Genomic DNA, 25247 nt, shown 5'->3' with positions numbered 1-25247 from the left:
TCACATCCAATATCCCACAATGATGGATATGTAGATTACTTGACTATTTAATTTGCTGATCATTTTAACAATGCCAACATTTAAGTTTTCATTTTAGATTTCAGAAATAGTCCAGTGAGACAAACACAGGCGATTCAGACCCTTTAAAAGCTGTCATTTTGGCCTGTTTGCAAATTTGGGACAACGAGGCTGCTGCATCCGTTGTGTTCAGTTCACATTTGAAAGGTTCCCTTGGCAGCCATAAATAAGAGTTAGATGCTGGGGTACAAATCTGTGGCAGATCCCATGGTTATAGAATCTGAGGAAACATGGGTCTGGTAAAATACTTAGTGCAAGGAATACACCTAAAGAACATAACAAATGCCTGAGAATAGATTAGTTGGGTAACTGAGAAGCTTTAAATGAAGACTACTATGTATACAGGATGCAGTTTCCATCTTGGGGAGAGGGAGGAGCATAAACACACTTAGCACTCAATTTTTCCAACCATAGATCTCAAAGCACTTTACAAGGAAGGGCAAGCATCTTCCCCATTTTACAGATGGCAAAAGGTAAAGTCCCAAGTAACATGCATTTTTATGTATGTTTTCCCACAGAGCTATTTTCACACACTTTACTACTCCATATATCAACATGCTGTGTACCAGAGATGCAGTAAGTGGTACTGTGTGAAAAGGCCAGGGTCTGAGGAGGACAGAAAAGGGGGTCAGCTTCCTCATCCATCTCTGTTCTGCCAAGTTAATCTAGTGTTTCTGAAGTGTCCTTTTTAGCTACCAGGTCACTTGTTCTTAAACAAATGTGCCTAAGTCTTATTTTCTTCATTCCAGAATAAACTAGCCCTACTTTCATTTACCACTGGAGGAGATGAAGAAATGTTTTCAAAAGGAGGGGTCAGTGGTGACATTCGCTATCTCCTGTGGCCCATCCAGGTACAATATATGAATATTTGCTCAATAACTGTGCACTTTCATAGTACTGCCAACTCCAAGCATTCAAAGTCAAGAGACAGGCCCCACAGAAATCATGATTCCTTTTAAAAAAATCCATCCGATTTTGAAAGAGCAATGTTAGGTCTTTATTTTCCTTCTGATTTGAGACATAGGTTTCATGTTTTCCAGTTTCTCTGCTGCTATTAGGGCAAAAAAAATTAAAGAAGAGATTTGCATATAATAGCATGACTAGGGAAGAGCCAGCTTGTTGGGAAATCTTTGTGTGGCTGGCATGGTGTGCTGTGACATCTACCTGCTGACATAAACTAGTTGAATCACTTGGCCTAGATCTTCCAGAAACACTTCCATCTTCTAACAAACTCTTCTGCAGTTTCTAGCTAGGCAGACTCATTAACATTACTAAGCCCATTTGGCTGCATCATTTAAAAGGCAACTAATGGAAAGGTGCTAATCGTAAATATATCCTGAAGTTCGGAAAAGAGGAAGGTTAGTGAATTTAGCTCACTCAGAGGGCATTAAAACTCATTCAGAACTGTGTGAATCAGAATTGCATGACTCAGCTAGATTCAGAAGTGCCTAAAACAAATATAGAAGTACAGGGATGAAACATGAATTTCATTCAGGAACAATCCAAGAAGAGTCAATAGTATCCTAAATGTTCAGCCATCAAACGTGGAAGTGTATGACAGTTGAAAGGGAAAGTTATATAGCTTCAATAGCATTTCAAAACTGTTCCAGGAACTGGGGAACAACGTACACTAATCAAACTCAGAAGCATCATAGGCTAGCCTTCAACACTTGTCCACAAGTGTGGTTGCAAAGGTACATTCCCGCATCCTTTTGTCCTTCCACATGGATAGTTTAAAGCAATGCTGTTTTATCAAAGAAAACATGCCCCACATGGGGTAGGAGAAATATTTTAAAATCGGAATTCTTTAACTGTAGCAAAAATAGAGTTGAACCATTTTCTGACATGTGTCTCTTGTCCTTTGAATCTAGCATGGTATAATGCACTTCTGTGGTTTCAAAGTCCTTGCTCCTCAGATCTGCTTTGCTCCCAAGTACGTGACAGAAGAGAAAAGAAAGGAGATGCTGACCTCCTGGGCACAGCGACTGAAGACTATCTGGGAGGAAAAGCCTATAAACTGCACTCCTGAGTTGTATTTTAAGTAATGTTCAGGCACAACACTAGAGAGATATGGGGGCGGGGAAGTTGCAGGAATTGTCTCAGTTGTATCTTTTCTCTTTCCTTCATGCTGTACCTTACCATGTATGGGGGGGGGGGGAGTCACAATGCATAATGTCAGTCTCATAAACTTGCTGGATTGTATTACACCCAAAGACAGCCAATTGGTAATAGCTCAGTTAGCAATATGGCCTCGATCTTCCTGTCTTCTTAGGAGTACAGTGTAATGATGAGTGGTGCAGCTCCTTGCTGTGTGGGACATGGCCCCCTAACTAGTAAATATTAGTGCCTAGTATATAACCAGGTTGTTTGTGTTTTTAGAGTAGTGCCTGTTCATACAAGGATAGGATTGAATCACAGATAATGGCTATTGCCCTAAGACGCAGGTGACCTGCAAAACACCTGAAAGATATTGCCAGATTTACTTCAACACTTTTGTGCACCAGCTGCCATTTTTGTTAAATTGACCTGGAAATATCCTGTGATAAATAAGATTTGTCACAGCCAGTTATCAGTCAACTCTGCTCTCTTAAGCAAGTTTTGTCTGCATTTGAATTATTGTACAGTTTGAGTATATAGGATATGCAGTAATTTAGGTTACATGAGAACTATAGCCAGCCTTAACCTTCAATACCAAAACAGATCTATGTGTCAGTTCCTAAATTCCTAAGATTTACAACTGAACTATAGTAAAGCAGCTTTAAGACAGTTTCAGATGCCAATAAAGGAAGCAAATTCAAAGTGAAGTATGAATATACAACACTGGTGCCTTCACCATTGCATTGTTGTGTGTACACAAGGAAGGGTACGTGAAGCCCCCTGCCATTTTTGCCTCCTCATACATTTTAATGGATACTTTTTTCTGAGTTCAAGGACTGGTCCCCACTTACGCTGCCACTAGCTACCCCATTAGGAAGAGGGAGGGATCAAGGGCAATTGCTGTGGCCCCTCACACTAATCAGCAGAGCTATTCAGCCCTGGAGTTGAATGCCTGATGTACCTCCCCCTAAATACAAATGTAGCAGCAAATGTGCTTCCCCGGGGGACTCTGGCACTGTGGCTGACTTGGTGAGGCACATTGCCCGCTACACCTGCCGTGGCCACTGTCCCAGTGTGGGTCAATGCCTAATAGGATACACCAGTAGATGTGGGTTGGCTCTTAATGTTTGGGAATTTTGCCATGGACTTCAGTGGGATAATTTGGCTCTGGGAAGTAACTGATGAATTTTTTGTGGTAGGATATATGGTATGTTTCATGCTTAATTGTGTATTTCCTGGCTCTGATCAGTTGCTGTCACAACCTTAACATACTGTTAAACATACGATTATGCTTCTTTGTGAATGTTTACCTGTTGTGTGCAAGATGTAGATACCAGATTACAATGTTTCCAGTCACGTAAATCCATGTTCAGACTGAAGAAGGTAGACATAGTAAGATACAAATGCAGTTGCTGTCCATGCATATTTACTTTTTCAGAATAAAAATCCTCAGTTTGTTTGCAGACTGATCAAAGGTGTTATTCAGAAGACAAATGCATATTCTGCTCACAAAAAATTAAGAGGATGTATACAGAGAAGTCTTGCTCCTATAATCACTAAAGTCAACAGAAATTGATAGACTGCAGTCAGGGTAAAATTAGGCACATCTCTTAAATTCTATAACAGCACAATGCAGATGCTTGGAAATTCTAGCTAAGAGTATTTGTGAGGAAGTCACATGGGATTAATTCCACAAAACTGCTAATCAATCTCCTATGATGCTTATTGTCAGGCTACACATACACTTTAAAAAAAAAATGTCATGATGCCAGGCATAAGGGGGTCTTGAAGGTTCTAGAAGGAACTGTGCCGGGAAGAGAGAGCAATACAGAGCCGTATCAGCAACTGGGGAGAGATTATCAGGAGAGCTCAGCTCCACACTAGGTACCAAAATTAAGTGGCCAGATATTTTTTTTAAAACTCAACATGTTAGGTACTGAGCTCTTCTGAAAGGCTCTCCCCAGTGATGGTGGTTGAGCTCTTCTGAAAATTCTGGCTTTAAGGGATACTATTTTTACTTATTTGACTAAAGTTTCTGGTTCAGTTGCATTAAATAAAATTCCTGAGTCTTTGCCACAGTTGTATGACACTTATGATTTCACATGCAGGGAATACATTTGCCACTTCTTTTTTTAATAACTTATTACCTGCATCCAAAGCTGTTATGTCCTCTCCAGAGGGAAACCCCATTGACTCCAAACAGACTAGTGTGGAACATTAAAGAGCATACAACTTTGTTGCTCTGCTTTTCCCCCATGAAGGTGAGTCATGCAAGTGGATTCCTCCCCATCAGCTGAGTTTTCAGCTGAATGCATATGGCAGGAGGGGGAATAAAACCCCTAAACAGAAGGAAGTGAGGATCTCTATGCTACTTGGACTATGGGAGGGCAAGGTTTTCTAGGTATAAACAAGAGGTCCCCAGCTGTTTAGCCTGGGTTAGCCCAAAGAGCCATATAGAGCTTGCTTGCTGCTTATAGAAGCTTCTGTTACCTTTCGTAACAAATTGTCATTCATTTGTGTATCCATGTTTACCTGCTTATACCTTATAAATAACTGTTTCCTTTTTCCTATTAATAAATCTGTATATAGTTTATTGTAGGATTGACTATAAGCATTGTCTCTGGTGTGACATCGAAGGTGCAATTGACCTGGGGTAAGTGATTGGTCCTTTGGGACTAGGAATAACCTGAATATTGCTGTGATACTTAGTATAAGGGGCCACCTATCACAAAGGCAAGCTTACCTGGGCGGTGAGTCAGATCTGAGTATCCAAGGAGACTGACTGATAGTTAGTTGGTGAAATCTAAATTTAGAGCTCACAGCCAATTAGGGGTTTGTGTCTTGGTTCTTAACAGTCACGCTCTTGAGTCAGTGGAGTCAGCTTGACAGTCCTCTTTACTGATATGTTGTTAGTAATTTCTCTCTTGGTTGTCTAACATATCTTGTATCCCTTAATCCAATTACCTCTCTAAATATTTCTGATAAAAGATTGACAATGAATTGACTGTGAAATGTGGTCTTCAAGACATGGAGTAAAATAGAAATGGACGTTGTCTGATCATTAATCCAAGGACCACTGACATGTGGGAGGGGGAAGCATATAATATCCTCTACAGTATATTCCTTTCTTGATTTTTTTACATTACTGATTTCTCAGGACAGCCCATAAGGACATTGAAGTGATAGGGCAATTTCTGCTAAAAAATAGTAACTATTCATTTTATCTTTATTGGTTCAGCTCAGTAAGTTTAAATTTCTGTATTAGATGAAAAAATCATCCATGATTCTGGTCCTTCTCATTCCTATTTTAAAGATTAAACACATTAGCCTTCCTACACCCAGCTTCACGCTAATGTTTATATTTGGTAGCCAGTGTGTGTGTTGTGCATAATATGTATTATATGCACATTAATATTGTACACCTTATCAGGTATAAATCCATGGTAGGCCCACACCTTGAATGCTGTGTGCAGATGTGGTTGCCCCATCTCAAAAAAAAAAAAAAAATTGGAATTGGAAAAGGTTCGGAAAAGGGCAACAAAAACAATAAGGGGGTATGGAACCACTTCCATATGAGGAGAGATTAATAAGACTGGGACTTTTCAGCTTGGAAAAGAGACAACTAAGGGGGGATATGATAGAGGTCTATAAAATCATGACTGGTATAGAGAAAATAAACAAGGAAGTGCTATTTACTCCTCCTCATAACACAAGAACTAGGGGTCACCAAATGAAATTAATGAGCAGCAGGTTTAAAACAAACAAAAGGAAGTATTTTTTTCACACAACGCACAGTCAACCTGTGGAACTCTTTGCCAGAGGATGTTGTGAAGGCCAAGACTGTAACAGGGTTCAAAAAAGAACCAGATAAATTCATGGAGGATAGGTCCATCAATGAATATGGGCAAGGATGGTGTCCCTAGCCTCTGTGTGCCAGAAACTGGGAATGGGTGACAGGGGATGGATCACTTGTTGATTACCTGTTCTGTTCCTTCCCTCTGGGGCACTTGGCATTGGCCACTGTTGGAAGACAAGATACTGGGCTACATGGACCTTAGGTCTGACCCAGTATGGCCATTCTTATGTATGATTGCTGGGTAGTTATGCTAAGTTGCACACCTGTACTCTGTATTATGCTTTTCCCAGAATGCTGTTCACACTTGTTCACTCACACTAAGGTGTAGCCCATAACACTTTGCACAGCTGAATTCTGCTCTTGGCTCAAACAAATACATAACCTGACAGAAACAAGATGTATGACTAATAAGTCCTGGTACAATTAAGGTGCCTGGAAGGAGGTATCCAAGACAAAGATAAGAAAAGTACAGGACAGTGTAGAAAAATCAGTATAAAACTGCTAGAGACAAGTGGGGTTATGTATGGAGTGCCTTTAGCTTGTAAACAGCCACAATATAAATACAGATAGTCTTGAGTGCATACTTTGAAAGCAGACCTATGTAAGGTGAATGCTATGAGATTACTTCTCTGAAAGGGTGGTATGTATGTCTCCTTTTTATGTTGCACTGCTTTCCCTTTGACTAATAAGCTGACTATGCGCAGCTATTTGCACTGAAATATTTTTGAACCACAAGTGTAGTCAAGTAATTGGCTATAGCTAGTCAAATTGCAAAAGGGTGTAGAATTAGATCAATTAAGTACTTTTTGGACATAGATAATCTAGCTATAATAATAAAGGTGCAGACACCTTTTTTTATATAAACAGATTAGAGTACATGCACTGATATATTTTATTACCCTGCATTATTTTGAAAGCTGTTCGATTGGAGAGAACTCCAGACTAAACCTTTTCCTGGTTATATACAGGATAGATCGATAGAAAAGAAATGATTAGTTAGGAGATTGAAATTCTCTTCCCCCACCCCCATGATGTCAGCCTTTCCCTTCACATTGCTATGTAAAGTAGCAAATATGGATGAATTCCTGGCCTATTGAGGTCTAGGATTTTTGCCACTGAAATCAGTGGAGTGAGGATTTCATCCAACCTTTTTAAAACCTTTTTAAAAGCAATCTTAACCAAGCGACTGTACTCTGAATCAGAATTTGGTAACTATATCCATGATGTTTCACAACTTGCTAAAATGGCTATCAATAATTAGCTTGTATTAATAATGGCCTATTCCATCTGAGGATGCCTAGACCCACCAATCAGTTGAACTGCAAAAGTCAGCTCTAGAAATTATTTTGGGGATATTTGATGGTCTGTTATACAGGAGATCAGGCTAGATGATCACAATGGTCCCTTCTGGCCTTGGAATCTATGAAAAGAAGACTTGTATTAACTCTACAGATTAGAGAGAATCAAATTTCAGTTTGACAGTGCAGTTCTCTCAAAATATTGTTAAAATACAATGCTAGTTATCTCCTTTAAGAAAAGGAGTTCAAAACTGTCAGCTTTTGGGGGGGTGGAGGGGGAGGGAAGAGAGCAGGTGTCTACTTGTAAGTTAAGTCAGCCACAACAAACAGTGGCAGAGAGCCGTTCAATTCCCCTGTGCCAAATCCTGGCCAGGCAAGCAAAGTATAAAAGTTTTGCCTACAGATATTTCAAGGGCATTGGGGGAACCAGAACCCTTGTATTCATCCTAGAGAAAGCCCAGGGCAGCTGTGCAGCCTTGTCATTCCCAGGTCTGGGAATTTCCTCTTTAAGATGGTGACGATGTTTCTTAAGTCATGAGAATGGGTATCTAGTCTGTACTATAGTTTAATACAACACCACCTGAAGATGGAAATTCAGATGCTTCAGTGCATATTCTTTGGTACTTAATATTTTTGTTGTTCAGAGAAACAGTTAACACCTCACTATAGAATTTCTGTGTCAAAGTATTCTTTAGAGATTCTGATGCATACATAGCTATTTTACACGTACTGGGTGAACTGTAAATTTCCTTGAACAGGAGCTATTTAGTTCCTGGAATTGAGTAGCTCTGCTTTCATCATGAAAACTTTGTGTCAACTTTTATTTCTTGCCAACTATTTCCCCTCCAAGGAACTGATAAACTCCACCAGATTTGCCAGCAGAACTTTGAAGCTTCTTAAAGTACAGCTCTACGAGGTTGTCCACAGACCTTCTCATCTCCTTGACCCTCACGCTACTTACCTGGTCCCAATTGCCATAGCGTTGGAATGCCTCACAAACTTGAGTGACTTTATTCTCGTAGGCATCCCTGTGATGCAGTGTTCCCTCTTATTTTTTCCATGCATGTGCGGAATGAATTTTGTTATGTCACACATCACCTCCATATTGGTGCACATAACAAAATTAATGTGGTGGAGGTGGGGCCGAGGGGTTCAGAGAGGGTTCCAGCTGGGGGTGCAGGCTCTGGGGTGGGGCCAGGGATGAGGGGTTTGGGGTGCAGGCTGCTACAGGACTCCCCGCAGCAGCCCCAGGGCTGAGGGTGGTGGTGGAAGAGGCGCCTCTCCCCCGGCCGCGGCAGGTCCATGCTGGGGGAGAGGTGTCTCTCCCCCGGCTGCGGAACTGAGCCCCTGTGTGGGGCTTAATAGGCAGCTGCACAGCCACGTAGTTTAGAGGGAACTTAATCTGTGAGGTAGGAAAGTATTCTGTGCACATGGAGATTGAGCCACAGAGATTAACTGACTTGCCCAAGGTCAGCACCATAGGTTGCAACAGGTACCTCACCACAGCAGGTGCCTCACTACAAGACGAAGCTCTCTACATCACAATGTGCGAAACTAAGGCTTTGTCTTCACTGGAGATTTAATCTGGGTTCAACCATGATTTTTCCTCTTAACGTGTTCTGTGTTCACACAGCAATGCGCCTCTATTCCTGCTGCACAGTGAGGGGGCCACTGAACTCTGAGCTACAGGGTAGACCCCCAGTTAATTTATCTTGTGTATTGCTAACATAAGGTTAACTGCAATGCAAACAAGGGCCATAGCAAATCAACAAACCTCTGCAAATCCTTTTAAAAAAAAATTTCATGGCAGGTGGAGACAAGGTGGGTGAGGTAATATCTTTTATTAGACCAACTTCTGGTGAGGAAAGAGACAAGCTTTTGAGCTACCCACAGCTCTTCTTCAGGTCTGGGACAAGCAGTCTTATCATAGAATTATCATAGAATATCAAGGTTGGAAGGGACCTCAGGAAGTCATCTAGTCCAACCCCCTGCTTAAAGCAGGGCCAATCTCCAATTTCTGCCCCAGATCCCTAAATGGCCCTCTCAAGGATTGAACTCAGAACCATGGGTTTAGCAGGCTAAGGCTCAAACCCCTTATGATTTTTGATCTTTTGGGGCTGTCAGTACACCATTTTACGCACTGACCTCCATGTGGCTTCGCAGTCTGTAAATCAGGGCAGAACTTAATCTTTGAAACTAGAGAGTCCTATAAGAATGGTACAGTTTTTCATTAGCTTGTCCAGAGGCTCCCCTCTCTTCCCCAGCCTGCTGGCATGTATGCAGCTGGGGATCCGGTTTTGTTGATGCGGTTTCACATGACTCCTCCCACTGCAAGGCGGGCGTCAGCGAGAAGGAATCAATCCAGGCTTGGTAAAAGAGCTGAAGCCAGACAGCAGTGGCTCGATCTTCTTGGAGTTAGTGCTCCGTGCACAGGCAGGTAAGAGAGCACTTTCACTCTGTGTGTCTTTAACTGGGGACTAGATTTTTGTTGGTTTGTTTGTACAGGTTCGTTGAGTTACACGTAGGTCTGCCTGGAACCCGCTTCCCTTTTATTTCCCGGGACGTTTGGGTGTACATACTGCATGTGTTAGGGTGTAATAATATTAAATATCAAGGACTATTGGGGTGATGAAATGGGAGAGGAGGGGAAATATGTGATTCTTCGATTGTCTTTCTTCAGCAGACTTCCTTTGCTATTGCCGAAAAGGGAGAGTTAGTTTCAATTTCTCAACCCCATGTTGTGGAGGCCGATTTTTTGCAATCTCTTACCAAATGCTAATGGTGGAACAAGCCTTCTATATCCCCTCCCCCTGCTCCAGCTCCCAGCGCAGGTCAGCCTCCTAGACTATGGTGAATATCTTGTATAATATTTAGACAAACTTTCGTTCTTACAAACGCATCCGCTCCTGTCACAGGAGGTTTTCAGACGCGATTGTTGTGTCCTGATCCCTCGATTGACTTGCTTTTTCTGGTGTGCTGCCAGGGCTTGAAAAACCGGCCCACCAACCCCCAGCCAAAGGAGGAAAGCGGATCCCCCCCCCGTCAGACGGGCCTTAGCCCCAGACAGCTGCCTGTCCTTCCCTGGGACTCCTTTAAAGCGGCTGGGTTCAGTGGGGAGGCGGGTCTGCAGGAGAGGAGACGGTCTCTTTAACAGCCACCTCGCTCGGGAGTGGCTCCGAACTGTGCGGCTCTGCTGTGCGGAACTGAAGGGGAGCGTGCGCACGGGGGAGCCCCCCACTTTGTACCTTGGTCCCGGACCAGACCTGGGGCTGTCTGTGCGAATGACGGTGTGATGCGAGGAAAGGGTTCTCGGCGCCTTGCCGGGGGTTGTTTGCCCGGACAGCGACGGGCATATGTCATAAATAATCTCATCCACTGGGCTGCCTCCGCCACTGCTTCCTTTCGGTGACGGTTTCGGTCTGCACAAGGCAGTAGTAGAGAGAGAGGATTTTTGATCTCCTCTCGTCCCACCCCCGGCCTGAGGTGGGGAGCCCCCGGCCTGCTGCCAGCGCAGGGATCTGTCTGCTCATCCTCCCTGGCTGGGAGAGCAGTGGGGATTTCCATACCCCATTCCCACGCCCAGGGTGGAAGGGGGAAGTAGTGAGAATTTTCACCCCTGCCCCCGCTCTCCTAGCACTTGCTGTGTGTATACCCTACCTCGGTTTTGGTAAAAAGGGTTCTCATTTATAGGGCTGCCAGCTGTCCGGTTTTCGATCACAACGCCTGGTCGAAAAGGAACCCTGGCATCTCTGGTCAGGCCATTAAAAGTCCGGTCAGCAGCGCAGGCAGGCTCCCTACCCGGCTCCATGCAACTCCCAGGAAGCTGCCAGCATCTCCCTCTGGCTCCTAGGCAGAGGGAAGGCCACAGGCTCTGTGCGCTGCCCCTGCTCCCAGCACCAGCTCCGCTGCTCCCATTGGCCAGGAACCACGGCCAGTGGGAGGTGAGGGGGCGGTGCCTGCAGGCACAGGCAGCACAGAGAGCTATGTGCTCGCGCCTCTGCTAAGGAGCTGGAGGGAGATGCCGGCAGCTTCCCTGGAGCTGCCTGAAGTAAGCACCACCCAGAGCCCACACCCCCTCCTGCACCCCAAACTGTTCATCCCTGGCTCCACCCCAGAGCCCACACCCACAGCTGGAGCCCTTACCCCCTCCTGCACCCCAAACCCCTGCCCCAGCCCAGAGCCCTCTCCTGCACCCCAAACCCCTCATCTCTGGCCCCACGTCCAGAGCCCGTATCTGCAGCCGGAGCCTTCACTGCCACTCCCCTGGCCGCACCCCAACCCCCTGCCCAGTGAAAATGAACGATGAGGGTGGGGGAGAGTGAGCAACTGAGGGAGGGGGATGGAGTGAGCAGGGGCGAGGCCTCGGAAAAGGGGGCAGGACAGGGGAGTTTGGTTTTCTGCCAATAGAAAGTTGGCAACCACACTTATTCAACATTTCAAGAAATGGGTGCAGGACACTAATGAAGCATAAAACATGGTTAATCCCCTGAAGGGTTGGGGCAGAACTCAGTGACGGGTGAAGATACTCAAATACTCAAGATACTCAAAGGGAGGTGTAACAGGCACTGATTTGTGGGTGAAATTAAGGCCACATGAAGGTACCGCCACCATTCCACCCACATGACCCAAGCAAGACTGGAGGACCTTCAATTTATGAAATAGGGAAGTCACTAGTGATCCCCAAGAAACAGAGAATTACTATTTTTCTTTTAGTGTTGAATAAGCTAAGTGGTTATTCACTTCTGGTGATTTCACTAGAAAGTAGAATAATTGACATATGCCAAGAAACCACCAGAAGTCCTTCAACATAATGAGCTCTAATCTACATCTAGTACATCCTTTATGAGGTTTCAGATTGGTTATATGAAAACTGTCATTTTAAAAAAAAAATCAGAACTGAAGCTTAAGTAATGACTTGAACACCCAAATAATTGCTTTGGTGACAAGAAATTTTAGCTTTGGATCTTACGTTTTAACAGAAAATAGATCACTTACCACTGACCATAGCACCAGTGAGAATCCCTATGAGGAGGACATTGTGCACGTCATCTCAGGGGGGAGGAGATAAGAAGTAGAGTTCAGACCGAGAGGAGGACAACTATACTGAGTTGCAAAACAAGGAACTGGGCTTACAGAAAAATAATCTTACAGTTATGCAGCATTACTCCTTGTGCAGCTACACCTAAATGTATAACTTGCATGTCCACCTTATGAAGTATTGTAACATTGCTGTTTTTAATGTAACTCATTTATTTCTCCTGGAATTTTGCTTCCTTGGGCTGAAATTAATTCACATCTAGATGCTGGCAAAAGAGGCAAAAGTCTAATTTAAATCCACATCCTCAAGAAGGTATTTAGGTGTCTAACTCCTATTGAAATCAATGGGAATTAGGTGTCCACATACCTTTTAGGATCTGATCGTGTGTGCATAATCCCAAAGGTACTAAGTATCTCCCATGAGACACTGAGTACCCTGGACTCCCATTGCAAGAAGTCCTCAGCACTTTGCAGAATTTGGACCCTAGTTAGTTTTGGCCCTCAATCAAGATGTATTTCATGCTTACAATTTCATACGAGTCCTGTTTCAACATTTAGGATTGTTAATATTCAAAAATATATGCCCAGTGTTCTATTTTATCAATGTGACTATTTGCTGACCTGCAATTACTTACATTCATAAGTGATTTGGGACAGGATCAGGGCCTTAGATTGTAAGCTATTTGGGGCAAAAACTGTCTTCACTCAGGAAGTTTTACAGTACTTAATATAACAGTAATTCCAAATTTCAACAGAATTGGTGTAGTTTTAAAGGCCTGATATTCAAAAATGTACATGCAGTTCTTGCATGTGCATACTGGCTACGTGGATGAGAAATGACTAGTTAGTTATGTACTTGACCAATTGCATGTGCAAATGTCTGATTTAGAGAGGCAAGTTATAGTAGGTGTGCAGTTGTGTACATGCATTTTGAAAGTCGGGCTATGAAATAGCATAGGGAACTGCATTCCCTGCGTCACGTTAAGTATTAATTGTTCTGTTGTAGAAGAAAAAAAGACGACCCTGAGGGCATGAATTCATTTCTTGGTAATATAAGACCATGAATAATGTTTGTGTGTGTAGAACTGTATTTTTAGGTCTACTCATATATTGTCACTGAGTTAGGATCTTAATGTTATGGGTTTATAGATTTTAAAATGCATTTAGTCCCATGTTTACATTACATGGGATTTCTTTCATTTCAATTAAAGGATTCCAGTTTTCTCAGGGTGTTGGGTTTTTTTAAGCTACACACTTTGCTATTTTCCTCCCATTGCATTCTTTGAAGTAAAACTTTAAAATGATATTACATCTGACTTCAAAAAGTTTAGCCTTCCAACACCTGTATGTGGTAGGGCAGCATCTTCACTCCATTTCATACATGGGGAACTGAGGCAAAGACACAATATTGCCAACCTTAAATGTTCAAAAGGCGTGAGTCAGGGCTAGCTTCCCGCTCCCTGCCCTCCCAAAAGATATGATTTTAAAAAGATTCCAAAATTAACTTTCTATTTGCCCTTCTTGTTTGAGTCTTTATGGGTCACATTTTCAAGCTTTTCTCTGCAACCATCAGGGCTAGGAACTATTTTTATTTTTAAAATGAAAGCTGAGATTTTCAGGTAATCCCATTAGCCCACGATCTATCATTCTTATTTCTTGCTTACTTTCTCATTTTTACCACACCTTAAGAAAGGACACTAAAAGTGTCACAAGACTTCCAATAAAATCAAGTGTTAGCAACACTGCCGTTGGCACTTGCCCAAGGTCTAGGGCAGAGCTTGGAAGAGAACTCAGATCTTGACTTTCAGTCCCATGAGATTATCTTCACAAGTGTGAAAATCCAGACTGAGGAAGATTTAGGTTAGGGTAAGAGCAGCTAGAGTATGATAGATAGATTTAGGTGTCAGAAATATACAATACAAATACTTTGTCTTCATATAGCAGGACCTTTTATTTAAGGATCTTAAAGTGTTTTTACAAGTTTAGTTAAGCCTCACAGCTCCCTTATAAGATCAATGACATAGCCTAGCCCATGTACCAAAACTGATAGCCATGTATGGTAGGGGCTTACCTTCTGTCCATCTGAATGCAGCCATTGCCCGAGTTTCCTTGCTTGTAGGATAGCTCTCCAACTAACTGAAACTATATCCTTTCAAAGTAATGACAAGTGATAAGAGAAGAATCTGGTGTAGGTATGTTCTAGCTTCTCTTCTTGGGCCATGGGCTCTCCCTCAGGATTCCATGTCAATCCAGCAGCACCCTGCTGGTGGGCCCTCAGGGAATGATGAGCTCAAGCATGGGTCCTTTGACAGAAGAGCAGGCACTAGATGCAGCCACACACTCTCCCTTCTTCTCCTTCCCCAAGTTTACACCCTTTACCCTCCCTTAGTTTCCAGTTCAAGATGGCAGGTTTCAGAGTAGCAGCCGTGTTAGTCTGTATTTGCAAAAAGAAAAGGAGTACTAACGTCTCTAAGGTGCCACAAGTACTCAAGTTCAAGATAGGTTTTTCTAGCTCTGCAGTCAAAACAGTTCCTCCTCCAGGTTCCCTATTCAAAGGCAGGCCGGTTGCTATGGAACCTTGGTGTGCTAGTCAGTCAAGTAAAAGTTAAGCTCCGTTACTGATTCTGCCCTTCCCCTGCTTGAGGAGGAGAAAAAGGCCAGACAACCACAGGCCAGCAGTGTAAGCATTCACAGTTTGTTTAGCCACGTTCTAGACACCCACTCACTTCTCCCACTCCTTAATGCAGTTATGTTTCCTGCTGCCTTAAAGGGCTAATCTGCTGCAGCTGCTAGCAGCCAACCCTTGACAACAATACCCTGTTCCCAGGTCTGTGTACTTGGGCTACTATAATCATCCAAACCTATTAATTAAGCCCCTGGCCAGAATTTGAGGGAGAAGAAAGCAACCTAGCACAAACCCAGGTAGCCTCTTAAATCTTGTCTTCATTACAAAAAAGAAAAATAGGTGTGTTCCTAACTCATTCGTTAAACGCAAGGTAAAATCCTAGTGAAGACAAGGCAGTTTGTAGTTTTCACACAAGTTAGCAGGTTGAGTTAAAGTTTAATGTGAAAATTCTAAACTGCCTAGTCTTCACTAGGATTTTACCTCTTCTTAGTTAACTCAAGTTAGCTAGCACAAATAAGAGCGCACCCCTTTTTTCCCCATAGTGAAGACAAGGTCATAAGGTATACTTTTACTCAGCTGTCTTTTCAGGCCTTTTCGTCAGCTCTTACCTGGCTTTTTCCAAAGCCTTTCCCAGGCTGAAGAGACTAAGAACTCTGTGACTTTCTTTATGGTGTATGCAGGGATCCTCACAAGAATTCTTGCTCCTTTTGTACTCTCCCTTTTGTTCTCAGGGAAAGGGGCTACTTATATTCCCTGGCACCCTCTGACAGCCTCTAACTCTTATCAACCTAAGACTACATTTTTCAGAATTCCAGCCATTCTGGGGTAGGGCTGTCTCTAAGCATGTCTTAGAGAGCCAGCACACTCTGTTATACTGTGAGAAGAGAAACTTTCTTCTGTGCTTAACAAACCACAATCTCTGTTGAGGGTTCACACTGTTTACAGAGTGTTAGTTCATAATTCATGAGTGTGTTAAGGGAGGATCCTGAGGGACGTGAAGAAGCAATAAGAAACGGTGCAATTCTGCCACCTTTACTCACACTGAGTAATACCTTATTCTACAAGTAGTCCCATTGATTAGGCGCTAGGCATTTTTGAAAATCCCACTGTGTCTATCTGTATCTCTAGGTACCTAAATACGTTTGAAAATCTGGTCCTTAACTTCTCTGCCCTTCAATAGTCTCATCTATAAATAGGGGTAATAATACTCAACTGCTGTACATTACAAGCTGAGAACTGATTCATCAATTTTTGAACAATGCATTGAGATCCTCCAGTAGAAAAACCAAGTACTATTATGATCTAAATGTTAGAGTGACAGTAAGTCACCATAAACCACCACTTGTGATTTTTGGGCCTGATTTTATGAGATGCTGCTTAGTTGCCAACTTTCTAATCAGTCAAAACTGAACGCCCTTGCCCCGCTCCTTCTTCGAGGCCCCGCCCTCCTCACTCCATCCCCCCTCCCTCTGTCGCTTGCTCTGCCCCACTCTCACTCACTCGCTCAGTTTCACCAGGCTGGGGAGGGTCCCTTTTCGAGCGGATGTTCCAGTTGAAAACCGGACACTGCAACCTGAATCAGCTCTGAGTTGGGCCCACTTACCTATCATTTTGTGATGCTGATAAATAAACAAGATACTATGTGCCTGTGATGGGGTTCCCGGGTGCAACCTTAACTGTGGGACTGCTGAGCCTTCTTGTCCCACCAACTTGGATTATCCCGCTCACATTGTGATGCTGTGACAAGCCACAAACTTATGGCAGGTACTGTTCTTATACAGACATCCACAGACAGGGACACACCCAACTGAGTTACATGTATGCTTCTCCCAGCCACTCATGAATAAAACAGTAGAGAGACTCCAGCCAATTCCCCCCATCTCGGCACCCCAAAACTGTACTGTCTTGCCCTAGTCAGAAGCCTGACCAGTGTAAGTTCATTATCCAGTCCACCCCTCCCTTGATGTGGAGAGGACACAAACTAGCTTTTGTAAACTGAGCTGAGATTTCCCAACCACTTCAACCAAAACACACTGTTTTAGGTAAAATATAAAACTGATTTAACAACTACTGAAAGAGAGTTTTTAAGTGATTATAAGTAGTAAGTGTAGAGATCAAAGTTGCTTACCTAAGAAATAAAAGGAAATTCGCAATCTGATTTCTATAAAGTAAACAGGATTTGATTCAAGCAGTGTCTCACCCTGATAGATGGTATAAACAGGTCACAGATCTTCAATACACAGGCTGGGACTGTCCTCCAGCCTGGGGCTCCCTCCCCATTTCAAAATCTTTGTCCTCCCTACATGTTTCCAGGTGTTGAGATGTATAGGGGTGAGACCGAGTCATGTCACTTCCCCTCTTTATACTTTCTTCCAGCTTGCTGGAAAGATCTATGCTTGTGACATGGGGATCTGCCTCCATTGGTCAAGCATTCTACATTGTCTAAGTGCTACCTCCGAGAAGTCTCCATTGAATACAGTTCCTGGGATAGTGGATTTTCTTTAATGGACCATCAGCCTGTCTGGCTACTCCATTGTTGTACCTGAAAGGCTGGTTGTGGGTGTTCCCAGCCTCACAACATATTTCAGTATCACACACATAGCAAAAATTCATAACTTCCCGTACAATGATAGCACATACAATCCAACAGGATCTTAATGTCCAACAGATCAAGGCTTTTAAAATGATACCTCACCAGACATACTTTGTACAAAACATATCATAATTATATGACAGTGGTAAATACGGGGGTTCCAGGGTGTTTTGAGGTACACAGTGCCCCAGGGCCCAGATCCTCAAAGGTATTTAGGCACTTAAGTCCCATTTATTTTAGTGGAAGTTAGGCATTGAAATGCTGTACCTTTGAGGATCTGGGCCTACCAGCATAACTAGATCTTCATTTACTGTGACAGATGAATGTTGGATGATGACACTTTCTTTGTCTTCTCTCTTCATGTTACAGATCCAGGAGTATTGTATTTTTGTAAACCCTAAGCTCTTGGAGGCTACAAACATGTCACTGGAAGATATTCACATGAACACGCAGGACTTGCTGCAGAAGGAAGAACTAGATGCTGGAGGATTTGGAATGGTTTCTTTATGTTATCACAAGAAACATGGGCTTGTGGTATTAAAAACAGTGTATACGGGACCCCAGCGCACAGAGTAAGTTGGAGAGAGAGGGCTTGATTCTCATTTATATTAAGACCCCTTTACATCACTCTGACAGTGTACAGGGGCCTTACGTTTACACCCATTTTGAGGCCCTTTTACACTGCCAAAGTAGTGTAAAGAGATCTTAGAGTAAATGACATTTCAGTGCAGAGAATATTTTCAGGATGGATATAACATGTGCAGCACATTGCTGTATAGTGAACTCGCCAAACTGAAGATGATGAAGACTGTGTTCTACGTTAGGACTAAGAGTGATTTATGGTTATTATGTGGGTGGAATCTTTTATTAGCAAATTGCATTTCATTAGTGAAATATTGCATGGACTGTATAGCGAATTCGTCTTCACTAGCTGTCCTGAACTATTATGTACTATCTCTGTGTGCAGCATTGCTGTGTTGCACCCCAGTGGCAGTTGCTGTGATCCCTACATTGCACTTCTCTGCTTCATTGATTGGTCTGAAGCATATTTACTTTATTTTAAAGGGAGGCAGTGTTTCCTAGTAGATAGAGCACTGAACTCAGACTTGGATTCAAGTCCCTGCTTTGCCACAGCTATGCTGTGTGACTGTGGGTAAGTCATTTCCCCGCTCAGTGCCTCAGTTTCCCCATTTGTAAAATGGGGATGATGATACTGATCTCCTTTGTGAAGCAATTTGTGATCTGCAGATGAAGCGAGAGAGACTAAATACCATTTAAAATCTTTGGAAGAAAGGTGTTGTATAAGGATATTGCAGGCACCAGTAAGACTTTCCACTAAGATTTTTATTTTTTCTCCAAAGCTAACCTTTCTAAAGCATTGCCTCATCTTTATAATGAAGTTCTCCATTACCTGGGAATTTAACCATTTCCACCTGGGGTCCTTAAAAGCAAACAAATTCTTGTGTGCCTAAATGAGAGCAAAAACTCAACTGGATGGCACTTTTTTTTAAGCATGTAAATGAAAAACACAGTCAGGCACTTAACTGGACATTTCCAGTTAGGAGTAACAGGAAAACAATTTCTGTTATTTTAACTAATGCTGCCCAGGCCAACAGCCGGGTTTGAACCCCAGCACTACACCATGACGAGCAGGAGCCTCTATCCCTTGAACTGAAGGACTAAGGGCTTGAGGTCAAGTCCACTGCATTTAATGCAAGGACTCCCATTAACTTTGGGTCAGGCTCTAAGTCCATTCGCTGGGAGCAGGAGTAGAGTCGTAAACCTCTTATGTGGACCAACCACTAGAAGGACACAAATACCCACATTCTTCTAGTTTAGTACAAAAACTGAACTGAGACTATGGAACGGTTCCCAATTTAGTTTTAAGAGCGGGAAGTGAATGAAGAGACTCTGATAGTCCACAGACTGCTGCCTGCAACGCTTTTCTCCCCTACCTTCTGGCTGCCTTTGTTGTTTTTCTCTCTTCCTCTATCTCAAATCCTTACGTTTATTTTTACTTAAAGTGTTGATCAGAAGCCTTTAAAAAGCTCCTAATTGAGCCTAGAGCAGCTGAAAGCAGCCCAGCCTCTTCTGTACTGCTGTAGAATGATATTCAAGGCTGGGAGGGGGCAGTTACCCTTTGAATCACAGCCTGGGAGAGTGCTAGCACACAACATACTACAGGGAAGCTGCTACTTCCTCTTGCAGTACGGCCACAATTCCTTTTCTTCTCACTAACTTTACTTTGCCCCATTTAACACAATGCTTACAGGGATTCCTTTTTTAACATTCTTGATGAGCTCCTAGCTGTGCACTCTTGAGTGATGGTGCAGATCACCAACAGGCCCAGCTGACCAAGCAGAATGTGGCATTGGACAATCAGTGTTGCAAGCCATTAATCCAGAATAACAAGGGTTATGAACATCCAGTATCCACAGCCAGCGCTTAATTTGTGCCTGGGCTTGCCGGGGCTAAGTCCTGGCACCGCTAGGCATGGCAGTTCATAGCCCTGGCACCTCTAGGCTCCCAGCCAGCAGCCACTGCTCTCTGGCCACCCAACTTTGAAGGCTGCATTGGCACCAGCAGCAGCGCAGAAATAAGGGTGGCAATACCCATGCCATGACTCCCTTACCTCTGTGCTGCTGCAGCAGTGCTGCCTTCAGAGCTGGGCGGCCAGCCAGCAGCCGCTGCTCTCCTGCCTCCCAACTACTGCTTAATTTGTGCACCTCTTTCATGACAAATTAAACCCTGTCCACAGCCATGGTTGGATGATCCCTCTGTAATAAATCCTGTCTGAAATTAGCTTGTAAGTCAGTCCCGGAATACTAGCGCTTTACTAAAGAGTCCTAGGCCTTGTCTCCACTTACAGCACTGCAGCGGCCCTGGTGGAGCTGCGCCGCTGTAGCACTTACGGAAGATGCTACCTACGCCGATGGGAGAGCTTCTCCCATCAGCATAGGTACTCCACCTCCCTGAGGCGCGGCAGCTAGGTTGACAGGAGAAGCCCTCCTGTTGGCATAGCGTGGGCTACACTGGGGGTTAGGTCGGTATAACTGTGTCACTCAGGGGTGTGGAGCAACAGTTATACTGACACAAATTGGTGACCAAGCCCTACATACTTCCATTCAAGCTCCTGCACTAACTATCCAAAGCCCTTTCATTTCTCTTTCTCTGTGTCTCCCTCTTTCGCTGTGTGTTTTAGGCATCTCACTTGTGGATCTTTCAACCAATAGGACAGTGTTTCACAAACTTTTGAAAACTGAGCCCCCTGTGGGAATATGAAACTGTGCCTCCGTCAGCTCCACCGTCTATTGCTAAAGGCCTACCCCGATTTTTATAATGTTATGAAGTTGGATTGTATTTCTAACTGCCTCCTTAATTTTTTATATTAAGCAGTGACTTACAAAGTATATTCATTGGCATCTGAGCTTGTGCCCACTGAGATGTTCATACCTTTCAGATCTATTGTTTCAGACTGTCTGCAAACTCCGGCAGATATAATTGCATCAGTTACACTTGGGTCATGGTTTGAAATTTCCTTCGAACCCGCAACAGCTAGAGGCTAATTTTTTTTTTAAATGGAAGTAGAGATTCTGTAGAACAATTATGAGGTCTGTCTGTGTCTCCCCTTCCCCTGGCTAGTTCTTCATCCCCACAGGAGAGTACGTAGAACACTTTGTAAAATGCAATTTTAAAAGATTAACTTGCTTTGAGATTCTAACTACATTATTATATTTTTAGCTATAGAGAAGGCAATGACAAATCTAAAGTAGTCCGTGTTTGGTATCTTACATGTCCGTAATAAATTAGGCCAAATAATAGCCATGTCCTCAAAGATTAATGTAAACCATTTTCCAAAACTCAAAAAAAAAAAAGTTATTGAAGGCCTAATTTTCAGCAAGTTTGTAAGCAGGCTAGCTACATGCAAGTCAGGGATCTGCATACACAAATCCAGCACTGCATTCACAAAGCATGTATACCTGCACACTTTCTGAAAATCAGGCCCTAAATTAAGAGTATGTGGACAGACTAAGTAGGGAACAGATATAAAAGTTACTAGGCCAGAGGCTCAGATGGTATAAACCGAATTCAGTGGATTTAAACCAACTGAAGATCTGGCCCACCTTACAGAGGTCATGAAGATGGACTTACTTTTCTGGCCATCACTTTCACTATGAATCAACAGGATATTTATGCCTTACTATGCTCTTACCAGTCTGATACCTGTACACAATGTAATCCTGTAGTTTCCATTTCACAGATATAATGCTTCCCTTCTTGAAGAAGGCAAGATTATGCGCAAACTAAGTCACGATCGGGTGGTAAAATTACTAGGCATCATTCTGGAAGATGGAAACTACTCTCTGGTGATGGAATATGTGCACAAGGGAAACTTGATGAAAGTACTAAAAACAGTGAGTAGTGAAGTAAATAATCTCTCATATGTGCATTCATCAGTTATTACTGTGGGAAGCTGATACTGCTGAATATCTTAAAAATCACTTAAAAGATGCAGGGCTTTTTAGAGATTTTACTCTCTGCATTTATTTGGCAGAAAAAAAAAATCAGTGATTTGCTTGGTGTAAGCTTTGGTTTAGGAAGGTTACAGGTGAAATGTTGTTTATAGCTTATTCATAAGGGGAAGTGAAAGCAAACTTTCCAGTCAAAGTTGATAAGAAGTTTGAAAAGGACAGGATGTGGCTTTTGTTGCCAAAGGAAATAACTATGCATAGAATCTTCAATTTCTGATCCCCTTTTCCCTGCTGTAGGGCCAAATGCAGCCTCACCTCTACAGGTACAACAGATTCTAAAAGCAGCAGAACTGTTTTGGTTCTCACAGGGTGTGGGGGAAGGGATAGGCAATTGCCTGTGCACTCTAGGAAGTTTTTCTCCATGGAATGTGGAAGGGGTTGGAAAGGTGCCTGGGAATGGTTAATGAATCTGCCATTCTGTGGATCCAAAGGCCTACTATCCCTCTGGCTTATCCATATAGTGGTGCACAAGGTCCTAGAGAGGGCTAGAGTATTGGCAGCAGAGTACCCGAAATGTTGCTCTGGTACCATGCTGCTGGGTAAAATATTCTTTCCCACAACCACTCTGACCCCTGCTGTATATCCCCTTTAATTTACAGTGTGTGCAAGTAGGGCAGCATTTAACCCCTTGTGAGTTAGATCTTGGATCTAACATAGCAGTAGCCTTTGATAGACTCATTTGAGTCTTTTAATCATTGGGCCAAATTCTGCCCTCAGGTACATGCGTTCATTTCCCACTGAAATCTATGAGAGTTGTGTGGATGCATCACCGCTGAGGAGTAATCATAGAGGGCCGGTGTTTGAGCTCAGTTCCACCAGTGTAAATGTGGAGTTACTCCAGATTTACTCTGGTGCAACTGAGTGGAATCTAGTTCCAAGAAGGACTTCAGTGATATTTAATTCCCACCTTGAGTAAAGGTACTGTGGGAGGCTGAGACGGGGAGCCTTTTAAAGGCCATTTGTTTCATTTTATGATGTACTATGCAATAGTTTTGATAATTTGTATTTCCTTTATTTTAGTCCACTATTCCTTTGTCTGTGAAGGGGCGGTTCATCTTGGAGATCATTGAAGGAATGCTTTATTTAAATGAGCAGAGTTTGGTACACAAAGACCTGAAACCAGAAAACATCCTTGTAGACGACGACTTTCACATTAAGGTACTGTTAGAATTTAAACACACAACACTTGTGATTTGGGCTGTAGGGTGTGGCTCTTGCTATATAGGCTGCAATTTATCAAGGATTAATAAACTAGTAGTTCAGTGGGCTGTCAAAAATCAAATTTTAGTAGCCCATCTTTAAAATGTGGTGGCTCACCGACAAGCTGATCCTGAAATGTTCATTATCTGTCTCTGCCAAAAGTACATGGGATGGAAAGTAGAGAGAAAATACTGGCTTTGCTCACTTGGTTATTTTATTCATTTATTTATTTACAAGTTTTTAATTTTAGACAAACACAACTTGAGAAAAAATAGAAATACCAGAACAGCACATGAAACTGCTTTATGGCAAATATCACACCTTTGTTCCTGTCTCATCTGTGTTTTCTCTTCCTGTTCTTTCCCTCTTCCTGCATTTTCCTTTTTTAACCTTTTTTTGTGTGTGTGCTTTTCTTTCCCTCTCTTCCTTACTTTTAGATATCAGCCAGCAGCTACAGAAGAAAAGCAGCGACACAGACCTTCACAGAAGTGTTTTGTGGGCCTGATCCAAAGCCCAGAGAAGTCAGCTGGAGTTTTTCTACTGACTTCAGGTGCTTTGAATCAAATCCCCTATGCACGGTGCCTGCTGCCGAGTAAAATCTGAGCATGTTCTGCAGCAGCCCATGTCTTTTGTCCTGTGGACATATGTCCTGTGAAGATGAACTACTGAAACTGTCTCCTGTCATTACTTGCAGTTATTTAATGAGCCCCTTGTAAGGAAACTCTGTTGCTTGATATATGTCACTTGTACATTGTCAGTTCTTAACAGTTCCTGATCTGAGAGGGCATAGAAAAAGGCATCCGGGACAAAAACACGGAAAGCCATTTTGACTGTAAGTGGCAATACAGGTTACAATGTAATAAATAATGCCATAAGCCTCATGGACAGAGGTGCCAGTATATCAGCTTTCTAAGTAAGCGGTCTTCATTGATTGAAAATGGAGAACTCTAATGGCCCTCCTTACCAAGTTATTACACAAACTCTCTAAATATCTGGCATACCCAGGAGTCTTTTTAACAAGGAGGAACCAAGGTGACCTACTTGAAATAGAAATCACTACCAAATATATTTGCTTATTAATATCTTCTATTCTCGACCAGATTATGGATTTCACATTTTTAAACATAAATCTAATTATTTCCAATTCCAAGAAACCTAGAGAATGCAAATTTAGGTAAAAAAAAGTCCTACTGAACTGTTCTGCTAAGTCAAACCTTGACAAACGCTATGGGTGCATGCTATGAATGCAAAGTCAAATATTAATATTCCCATATTGCACTTTGGACAGAATAGAATTCATAACTGTCTCAGCTCTAAGAGCAGCAGGGGTATTATTTGGGAGACCAAGAATCTTCCTGAGAAATTTGTTCTGAATCACTTCCAGTCCCGGGGGCAGTGGGGATCATTCCATCCCCATATTTCTGTGCCATATAAAATCCAAGCGCCATACAAAATCCAAGACTCAAAATACTCTTAAGGGGTGGTGCAATTAAGTGGCCCCTAGGAGTCCAGGAAAAATGTAACACAGCTTGCATTGAATTTGAGGCCCTCTTTTGTTACCAGAACACTTTTATCCCACAAACAATTTTGTGAGAATCAGATACCCAGGTAGGAGAAGGAGCTAACTTGTTCAATATACTGCCCATTGATCTTCCATTTATGAAACCTCTGTCTCTGACTAAAGACAGTTACTTTAGTTTTCAAATCTATCAGGAGGCCCTCCCATCGACAGTATAAACCAAATGAGTTTAAATAAACGCTTCAGTCCCAATGGTGTTTGAGATATTCTATACAGACAACATGGTTCTAACACAAAGTGATTCATATTGGGGGTGGGGGAGGTCGTGAATTCTGATGCCCTTTTAATGCTAAAACATTGATATAAAAGTTAAAAAGAAAAGGGGCTAAGAGACAGCTTTGTCGAAACCCC

At 42.8% G+C, this 25247-nt stretch overlaps 1 protein-coding gene across 3 annotated transcripts in view; it reads left to right on the top strand.

The window, feature by feature from the left end:
* LOC141982656 (ribosyldihydronicotinamide dehydrogenase [quinone]-like) overlaps positions 1-25247 on the top strand; it is a 112535-nt gene that overhangs the window by 66038 nt on the left and 21250 nt on the right. Inside the window, exons 6-9 of one of the 3 annotated variants that reach the window (XM_074944937.1) lie at positions 828-929; positions 17955-18157; positions 21847-22000; positions 23138-23275. In XM_074944937.1, coding sequence (XP_074801038.1) covers positions 828-929; positions 17955-18157; positions 21847-22000; positions 23138-23275 — 597 coding nt within the window. Of the gene's footprint in view, positions 1-827; positions 930-1949; positions 2139-9653; positions 9767-17954; positions 18158-21846; positions 22001-23137; positions 23276-25247 lie in introns of those variants that run through there. The other 2 variants (XM_074944934.1, XM_074944935.1) reach the window with 2 other exon arrangements.

This window comes from Natator depressus, chromosome 2, assembly GCF_965152275.1.
Source record: "Natator depressus isolate rNatDep1 chromosome 2, rNatDep2.hap1, whole genome shotgun sequence".
Taxonomy (NCBI): domain Eukaryota; kingdom Metazoa; phylum Chordata; order Testudines; family Cheloniidae; genus Natator; species Natator depressus.
Note: the sequence above shows the minus strand (reverse complement) of the source record. Positions and strands in the feature narration are given on the sequence as shown.